At 37.9% G+C, this 10,033-nt stretch overlaps 1 protein-coding gene across 1 annotated transcript; it reads right to left on the reverse strand.

The window, feature by feature from the left end:
- Window positions 1-3,511: 3,511 nt before the first annotated feature.
- Window positions 3,512-4,163, reverse strand: LOC130511529 (probable galacturonosyltransferase 7). Its single transcript, XM_057008619.1, has 2 exons — window positions 3,979-4,163; window positions 3,512-3,904 (listed from the first exon to the last, which is right to left on the reverse strand). Exons 1-2 carry the CDS (start codon window positions 4,159-4,161, stop codon window positions 3,626-3,628), a joined length of 462 nt encoding a protein of 153 aa, XP_056864599.1. The 5' UTR covers window positions 4,162-4,163; the 3' UTR covers window positions 3,512-3,625.
- Window positions 4,164-10,033: the final 5,870 nt, after the last annotated feature.

Here is a 10,033-nt window from a genome sequence, read left to right on the forward strand (position 1 = left end):
TTGCAGCATGATCTTTGGTAGGAAACAATCTGAGTTGTAACCTCTTTTGACTTTCTAATCAAGAATTGTTCCAAAAACAACATATACATGTTTGTATCAGTCCTCTAAACAATTCTGGTTCTTAAGAGATTAATGAACATCGAACATCCGAGATTAATAATAATAGGATAAGGAGAAAATAAAATTAACGTTCTCTTTCTCTCCCTCATTTTATTAAGATTTTTAGTCATTTTCCATTCTTATTATATTTATACTATTTTATTTTATTTTATTTTTGGCTCTTCTGATTGAGTTTTTCTGATAACTATCAATTTTTTCTTAAAACGAGTCTAAAAATTCTTTACCCTTACAGTAATATGACTGCACAATAATAGAGAGATAGTGCTTTGATTAAAAAAAAAACATGACAAAAGTTATATAAGTTTCTGATAAACTGGTTTTGGGAGAGAGAGAGAGGGAGTCATTACTAAGTCCGTCTTCTTCCGAGTCTTCTTCCAGTCTTCTTATTCGGCGGGATAGGGACGTACATAGCCACAGTTTTTGGTCGAGTTTTTGAGATGGGCGATTGATGTGTCACGCTTCTTGTCCTTTCTCTCCATTTTCAACGCCAACTTTCTTTCCTTCTTGTTTTTCGCCTTTTCTGCAGCCTCCCTTCTCGCTTCTTCAGCCTTCCTAAGTTCCTCTTCAGACATGGAAGAGTCCAAGCGCCTGTAGCTGAACTCCGTAGCAATCCTGGACATCACCACCTGTGCAGCGGAGAGCTTCCTCTCTTTGCTCTTAGAAGAGATAAGCATCTGCTTCACAGACTTGAAGCACAAAACAAACAAAAAGAAGATCTATATAAGATAAAAATATTATAACAGAACAAGTACGAAGAAGAAAAAAACATTTGTAAGTACCTCAAAGTCAGTAGGAATCGTATTGGTTTTCTTCTTCTTCTTTGAAGTCTTATTTGCCGCAACTTTTTGGTTCTACAACAATCAATGCAAAGATTTATTAGTATATCATTTATGTAATCAGGTTCAAAACCATAAACATCAAGATGGAGGTTCGCAAGAATCAATTCTTCTACTAACGATCTAGAATCAAAGTGACTTACAGGTGATGTGTACTTGTTGTGCACTATATCCACTATCTGAATGTAACTCACATGTGCAGAATCTTTGTCATTTATTTTCGACATAAATGTTAACACTAGACGATAGTAAATGTAGAAGGGAACATAAAAGTTTATAGCATATGCATCCATTGATTATTTGAAAATGTTTTGTAAGGTGTTAGATTCAGGTTTATCAAGAACTTAAAACTATCTGGTGATTATTAGATAAGTCTTAATTTTATATATATTAGTTAATGTCACACTAAATTGATTAATATTTTATCTCTAATATAGTTGTTTCATACGTTTGTGGTATATAAGTAAAACATTGAACTTCTTGTTTTTGTTCTGTTTTCTTTGGAATCAACATCAAACTTTCATAACCAACAAAAATATTGAATATGTGAGGCTTATCATCAAAAATTACATCTATAATTGACTGAATTTATGTACCATCAAGGCCAAGAGAAAAAACTCACACCAAAACTTGACTCTGTTTTTGTGTAACATATAAGAAGAACACATGCATAAATTACACAACAACAACATAGAACTAATATCATACTTACAAAGTTTAAAGAAAATAAGTTCAATAAGATCTAAACATTTGGTCAAGAATGATGGTAAATGCAATGGCCACACAAGGTTCCATCTCCGATTCAACTATAAGTTTAAAAACATCTTTTCCAAAGGCAACTCCTCTGACCATTGCCTCTTTCCTCTTGATCTCAGCTGCTTTCTTCTTGTTCCTCCTCTCGTCCATTATTTTGCAGCCAAAGTTAGCCTTTTGAGTGCATCTTTTTATAATGGAAAAGAGGAGTTTCTATATGAAATATACTTCCATCTTTTTGCATTAATAAATATTTCTGCAGGATTAATGCATTATTCTCCAAAATTTGAATCCATAAGGTGCAATTTCCCTTAAAATATTTTCCTTGTGATATTTTTCCCACGTCCATTGTTATAACAAAATGTTCCACTTACATTGACATCTCTCTTACATCTCTGTATTCCTTTCGTTTGTTTATAACCAAAAAGATTGCGGTTTATGCGTCATGTGTACACAAAAAGTTGATTACGACCTTTCGTCCCATTTTTCACCAAGTGATTAAAGACTACGCTTTGTACTTGGCACAATATATGTTTCTCTTTGTTTGCTTGTAGTACATATTGCAGAGTAGTGTAAATACAAACCTAAGTTGTCTCGCCTATCGAATCTGATTCCTCGCCTTAGTAGTTGTATCTCAGTGTGTGTTTTATATTATATGATCATTTTGCATCCTACTACCTCGTCCGACATCATCAAATATGTATTTAAGCGAATGATATTTTTTGAGAAAATTTATGTATATTACTAATACTTTCTCCATTCCACGAATATGAAAGTTCCAAATTATTTATTTATTTTATTAAGATGGAAATTTTGTGTTACAAATTTTAGCTTGCTTAACTAATTTTATTCATATTAATTTACTGTTAAAATATTTATTTTTGTAACTATAGTTTTAAATAAAAATTGTCTTTGGCATTGTAAATTTATTTTAAAGCGTGAAAAACTTTTTTTGTATCTTTGTGGAATGGAGTAAATAGTAGAAAACATTCGTGTTTCTATATATTTTTAGTATTAAATCCTTACACAATGACAAATGGAAAATAACGTTAGTAAAAGAAATGATGGCACACCTTTCTTAACCAAAAAATCATATACAACACCATGTTTCTTCAGTGCCGGCTTTGAACACATCCGCAAGAAACATTTGATTGGGGCCTCTGATTTATTAAAAAATTCAGGCCTAATTTTCTTACATTGTTATTGTTTGTCGTAATGTTTAATGGGATCTTCTAAAACCTATTTTTATTGAGTAACACAGATTTGTAACCATATCTTTCTTTTTGACATAAGTTAATATGAGAATTAAAAAAATTAAGTAAACATATAATTATCTCCGAGGTTAAATTATTATATCCCAAAACAATTCTTTCACACCTCCTAAATGTTACAAGAGCAAAATATAAAAGAAAAATCAGAAGCTTTTCAAAACTGAAGTTGATAAAATCTTATTTGCGGTCTACTATGTCATAGAAAAAATTAAATGGTTTGGTTATACTATCGATTGAGAAAGATATAATCAAATACCTTGATTGTGAAAGTTTGATGGATGATTTCGTAGAAAAAAATGCAAGAAAAATTATTTTTAAGAACTCATAAAGTTTTACTGGTTTCATTAATATTGTACCTTAAGGTTTTTATGGATTAAGTTCTAATGTATTAATTAAGGGCCTCATTTTTTAATTTCGTATTGGACCACGAAAATTTCAGAACCGGCACTGTGTTTCTTTTCAAAATCTTAGTATCAAAAGCTGATTTTGCAATGCATTCAGAATTATTTACCCCCCCCCCCCCCTCCCCCTTCCTCAACAAAAAAATGAGATGCCTCTCTAAATCTTTTTCTTTGCGTGTGTGACCAACCAACCTGCTTCTACAGCATTGTCCCGAGTTAGTTTCTTCTACTTGCTCTCTCTCCATCAAGGATTCACGTTACAGTCAGTCAAGAATCCATCTTCCCTATTCAGATGCTTTCTCCAATAGCTTTTGTACTGTGGGATTCCCATCTCTAGCCACGGCTTCATGTTCCCATTGTAGTGCAAGGTCGCTGCGTTTTTTATACTTTGGGGTTTGATGTAGTAGTCATGACCAAGCCCTGATAGGGCCCATTTGTCGTCAAGAGCATAAACTTTGTCTTGAAACGTAAGCAAGCTTGCTTTCAATGCAATTGCTTCTCTCGATTCACCTCCACCACTCATCTGCCACATACCAAAACAAGACATAAGCATAAAGAATCACCCAATTTCTCTTTCAGGATTTTCAGTGAACTGACCTGTTTGTAAAATTTATGGTATGTTTCTGAAACTCCAAGTTCCCTCCATCTAGCAAGATCAATAACATTCAACCCAGACATCCAGAGACAAGCATTAGCATCGAAACTCCCTCTCTTGAGACTCTTTAGCTGGCCCAATCTCACAGAGCACGACTTCACTGCGCCATTCACTTTTCCTTCCATATCAAGCTTGTTGATGTAAAGATGTCCGCCATGAAGTAGTCGCTGACGTAGTTGCTGAAGCAGACGTCGTAGTGAGTGGTGAAGACCATGTGGAGTCGAGATGCTGAGCTGGAGTCGTGTAGACTTGGAAAGCAAGGGAGTATCTTGAAGAAAAGACAAAGAGGAATAAACTTGGAGAGCAAGTTTATGACTTAAAAGAAGAGGAATAAGTGCATTTCAAGAAAATGAAAATTGCACTTATTGATATGGAAGATGTCCATATTGTGGTTCCTTGGAGACTAGGGTTTCGGGAACGTGGAGTTAGTATAAGATAGCTATGTGGTCGTCTGTAGAGAGACAGAGACACAGAGGCTGATCTTATAGAGAGAGAGAGAAGCGCTTGGAGGTGTTCTGGGTCGTGCTGAAGCAGGGGCTGAAGTACTTGACGGTGGAGAGACATAAGCGGGTAGCTTAGGAATTGTTCAGTGGCGTGTGTTAGGGTGTAACACTAGAGGTGTAAAGCTGATTAAGCAGAACTTGTAATAGGGTTTACAAGGCGATTCTAATAAAACTATTGGTGTGTGCTTGTGTATTTTATCTCTCTGATTTACCTTCTGCAGTACTATTGTTTGTGTCGTCTTTGCACTTACAAGTGGTATCAGAGCGGGTCACCTAAGTTACTGGTGTGATCCTAGAGGTGAAGATGGACACGGTTATTTCTGTGCAGAAGGCAATCGTGTTGAAAGCGGACCAGTATGGTCATTGGAAGGCTCGCATGAAGCAGTTGATTCGAGGAATCAATGAAGATGCGTGGACAGCTGTGGAGACTGGTTGGGAAGAGCCCACCATAGTCACAGCAGATGGAAAGAAGCCTAAGCCAAAGGAGGATGGTCAGAGGCAGAGCGCAATGCATCAAAATTTAATGCAAAGGCGCTTTCGACGATTTTCGGAGCTGTTGAAGTAGAGCAGTTCCAGCTGATTCAGGGGAGTACTACAGCTAAAGAGGCGTGGGAGATCCTGCTGAATTCGTTTGAAGGAGATGACAGTGTCAAGAGGACACGTTTGGATCATCTTGGGTCGCAGTTTGAGAATCTGAAGTGGTCAGATGCGGATACGGTGGCGAGCTTCAGTGCCAAACTCAATGCTATGGCGCATGAAGCATGTGTACTTGGAAAGAAGTACAAAGAGAAGAAGCTGGTGAAGAAGTTGCTACGCTGTCTTCCAGCAAGGTTTGGAGCTCAAAAGGCGGTCCTAAATATGACTGCAAACACGGATGAGCTCAAGTTTGACAAGGTAGTGGGTATGCTGAAGGCGGAAGAGATGGAGACAGGCAGTGGCTTGGTGTCTACATCAGGAGGTACGCCAGGGAGTATAGCCCTTGTAGCTGACAAAGAAGTTGATAGACTTCGGAAGGTTGAAGATGCCTTGGGGTGGATAGTCAGGAATCTTGGAAAGAGGATGAATCACCCTGAGGAGATGAAACAATATGGTCGCCAGGGAGGTGATCGTGGGAATGGCATAAGGAGAGGAAATCTCAGATGCTATGAGTGTGAAGGAGTTGGTCATATAAGGGCTGACTGTCCGGTGGTACGCCGAAGAGAGCTAAAGTGCTCTGAGTGTAGAGGTGTTGGACACACACGGCGTGAATGTCCAAACTCAAAGAAGGGAAAAGGAGTTTCATCGCAGTCGTCTGATGAGTCAGAGTCTGAAGAAGATGAAAAGGTGTTGAAGAATATGGTTGCGTTTGGTGCACGCAAGGTGGGATCTAGTAAATCCTCTGATTCAGATCTCAGTACAGATGATGAGGAGTATCATGTGCTGCTTAACAAGTGGTTGAGGGTCAAGGACCAGAATCTGAGATTGGAGGATATGGTTCTGAAGCAGAACAAGCTGCTTGAAGAATTTCGTGAAGAACTTGCGGCTGTGAATGAGAAATATGAGTCTCTTGAGCAGAAGGTTAGCAAGGTGAAGAAAGTTGCTACTGGAGAAGTACAACAGAAGGGGCTGTCACATTTCGTGCATGGGAGCACATCAAAAAGTGGAGCCAAAGAAGCTTGTCAGGAAGTACGTCGGGACGTGCGACAAGGAGTACGGCAGGAAGTTCTACAGCGCGGGGCTGTGAGTAACAAGCCGAAAGTGGTACGTCAGTGCAGCAACATGAAGGTCAGACATGAGGTTCTGAAACATGGTTGTGCAGCTGGTACAAGGAAGGAGACTGATCGGTGCATCAGTAACTGTGTCAGGCCAAAGAAGAAGCAACATCAGATGTGCTGCTGGTTCTGTGGTAAGGTTGGACACAAGAAGGTGGAGTGTTTTGCCCGTGAGAAGAGCAGAAACATGATCAAGAGGGTGAACAAGACGTTCATTAAACCCAAGAGGGTTGAAGAGGTGTTGTTAGCCAAGAGTGGCTTACTTGATGAGATCAAGTAGAAGACATCAGAAGAGGGATGCAGCTCTGGTAGTAGTGATCTTGAGGAAGATCAAGAAGCATCAAGTCTGGAGCTAGGACACGGAGTTATCCATAGCACAAAGGGGAAGGAGATCGAAGTGCGTCAGGAAGTGATGCGAGAGGATCTTCAGGAGGGTGATAGCGAAATCACTCCAAGGCTATAGCAACGAGTGCAGAGGGCACTCGAGGTGGTTGAGAAGAGGCTCATGGTCAAGGAGACGACGCATGAAGGAAGCCTGGTCCTCAACAGAAGTGGGTCGAGAGGTAGCTCGACAAGTGCGTCAGATCGTGATGCAGTACGTGTAATCTATTCCGCTGCAGCAGAGGCTGTATCATGATTACGCATGGAGTAGCAGACGGGTGTGTCTGTAAGGCTTGACATCTAAGCATCTGTTTTAGCTTAGTATGCGATCAAGCAGGGGGAGAATGGTGACATTCTGGTCCAAGGAGTGCATATCTCATGGGGGGAGAAGAGCATAGTGATGGACGCCCTGAAGTAGATGATGCTTGTCTCATGGGGGAGAAAAGCATGGTATGGTGCACATCTCGTGGGGGAGAAGAGCACATTAAGCGTGGAAGTTTCCAGGTGGGGAACGTAGTTGTTGAACCAGAAGAAGGTTGTGCTTGATCGGCACACAAAGCTAAAAGGGGAGATTGTTGATGTAAAGATGTCCGCCATGAAGTAGTCGCTGACGTAGTTGCTGAAGCAGACGTCGTAGTGAGTGGTGAAGACTATGTGGAGTCGAGATGCTGAGCTGGAGTCGTGTAGACTTGGAAAGTAAGGGAGTATCTTGAAGAAAAGACAAAGAAGAATAAACTTGGAGAGCAAGTTTATGACTTAAAAGAAGAGGAATAAGTGCATTTCAAGAAAAGGAAAGTTGCACTTATTGATATGGAAGATGTCCATATTGTGGTTCCTTGGAGACTAGGGTTTCGGGAACGTGGAGTTAGTATAAGATAGCTATGTGGTCGTCTGTAGAGAGACAGAGACACATAGGCTGATCTTATAGAGAGAGAGAAGCGCTTGGAGGTGTTCTGGGTCGTGCTGAAGTAGGGGCTGAAGTACTTGACGGTGGAGAGACATAAGCGGGTAGCTTAGGAATTGTTCAGTGGCGTGTGTTAGGGTGTAACACTAAAGGTGTAAAGCTGATTAAGCAGAACTTGTAATAAGGTTTACAAGGCGATTCTAATAAAGCTATTGGTGTGTGCTTGTGTATTTTATCTCTCTGATTTACCTTCTGCAGTACTATTGTTTGTGTCGTCTTTGCACTTACAAAGCTCCCATAGGGGAGACAAGTCTCGGTGGACTACAACGTCGTGATCCAACCTTTTCCAGCTTGTGAAATATTTTCGAAAGAAGATAGTGAGATTGAGAGAAACTGGATAAGTAGTGTGTTCTATTCCCTTGTGACGCCAAATTGTTTTCACCACCTGTGAAGGAGACACGGAACTGAAGCAACGAGGGATCTGAAAATTTCTCACTATCCTCAATATCAACTGAAGCTGACTTGAAATGTTCCACAGTTAGCCTCATTGACAAGCAATGAAGACTCTTAGGCATTGTCTGCACTGCAAGCTGGTAGAGGAACACACTCTGTTTCATGTGGAAACTTGCTTCATCCTCAGTCAAATCCAATATCTGTCTCAGTTTCTTGTCGACATTGTTACAGTCGACCGGAAAAGCCTTTGCCTTTGCAATTACAGCTTCCATCTTCTGAAACTTTTTATCAACTCTGGTAGAACAGTGGAAAAGAGATAAGGAAAATTAGCAGAGGGGTCTACACATACAAGCTTCTCCTGAAAGAGATAAAACCACATCCATCGCATCTCTCCTAGAACTAACTGTCAGTACGAACATGCTTAAACCCAAACTGGTACAGGACTTACTGTGGTGGAAGGTCACCATCTGCTGAAGTTTCACTAAGAATACGCTCAAACAATTGATCACAAAAATCGCATTGCTATGCTAAATAGAGGAACTAATGTGCCATCACTTACGTTCGACCTACAACTATATTTTAATAATAATATATGTTTACAGAGTAATGGTTGATTGATAAAAAAATCATACAATAGATGTTTACTTTTTACTTTTAAATCTGTAACCAACCAGACTAATAGAAAATTCAAGGAGGTTTACTTATTTTTTCACCTAAAACTTTAACCTATTGTTGAAAACAATATATTCATAAACTAATTTGGTACTATTTACTAAATTTTGTCAAATTTCGATTTATCTAACCTTTTTAAACAAACAAAATGAATACATTATTCCTACTAGGTGTTTTGTCCGCACATGCGGGCATAATCATTTTACTAATAATTATTAATATATTTATTATGATTTAAACATCATGATAACTTATTATTTATGTTCTTAATTATTTTAGTTTTTTTTATTAAGAACATAATTACATATCAACTATTTTACACAATAAAACAAAGTAAAAATGTGAACTCTTGGTCACTCTTAATATACTTTGTATATTTGAACTAGAAACATGTATAAAATACCAAAAACACTAAAACACACAATCCAAGTAAGAACAAAATAAATAAAAACTAAAGTTCAATGATAATTAAGAAGAAAACTTTTTTAAAAAGCTAATTGAGATAATGACAATATTTCATTAGTTTAATTGATCAATATATACATTGAATGATATTAATATCATAAGTTTACTTTTAATAAATGAAAAAGTAGATAATGATAGTTTTATTATTAAAGTTAATTTATGGTTAATTATATAATGATAAATCTAATTATTCATTAAAGATATACTTATTTTAGCCATTTTGGAAATTAAACCATTAAACCATTAAATACATGTTCTTTTTTTTAACGCTGATCTATTATGATATTACAATTACAATTATTAGGAACATTACATAGACGATTCGACAACCGACAATATTACTTGTCTTATGAAGATCTACGCCTAACTGCATCATCTGAGCCGTCCTATGAAGATTCACGCCTGATCAGATTTACTTGCACCATGTTGAAGATCTCTTGTAATCCTTCCTTCCATAATCGCATAGTTGCCTGTAATCCTTCCTTCCATAATCTGCATAGTTGCCTAATAAATCGCGCTCTCTCCGGGACTTGAAACCTGGATTTGAGAAAATCTGCAATAAATTGCATAGTCTGGGATCGAACCCCAGACCTGGGTGTAGAAGCCTTTAGACCTTAACCATTAGGCTAAGGTGCTTCCACATACATGTTCATAACATGGTATATACAACTCTCTAAACTTAATTCAAAACATATTTTTTGTTATAGATTACACAGTAATAAAACATACACGTGAAATAACTTTCGAATACCTAATTCATAATTCCAAACTCCATGTAACAAAACCGATTTGCTCATAGTCTTTCAAGTTCAAAGAATGAAGAAAAACATAGAATTCCAACTAAAAAACAAATATCACAAGTATATAA

This window comes from Raphanus sativus, chromosome 4, assembly GCF_000801105.2.
Source record: "Raphanus sativus cultivar WK10039 chromosome 4, ASM80110v3, whole genome shotgun sequence".
Classification (NCBI taxonomy): domain Eukaryota; kingdom Viridiplantae; phylum Streptophyta; class Magnoliopsida; order Brassicales; family Brassicaceae; genus Raphanus; species Raphanus sativus.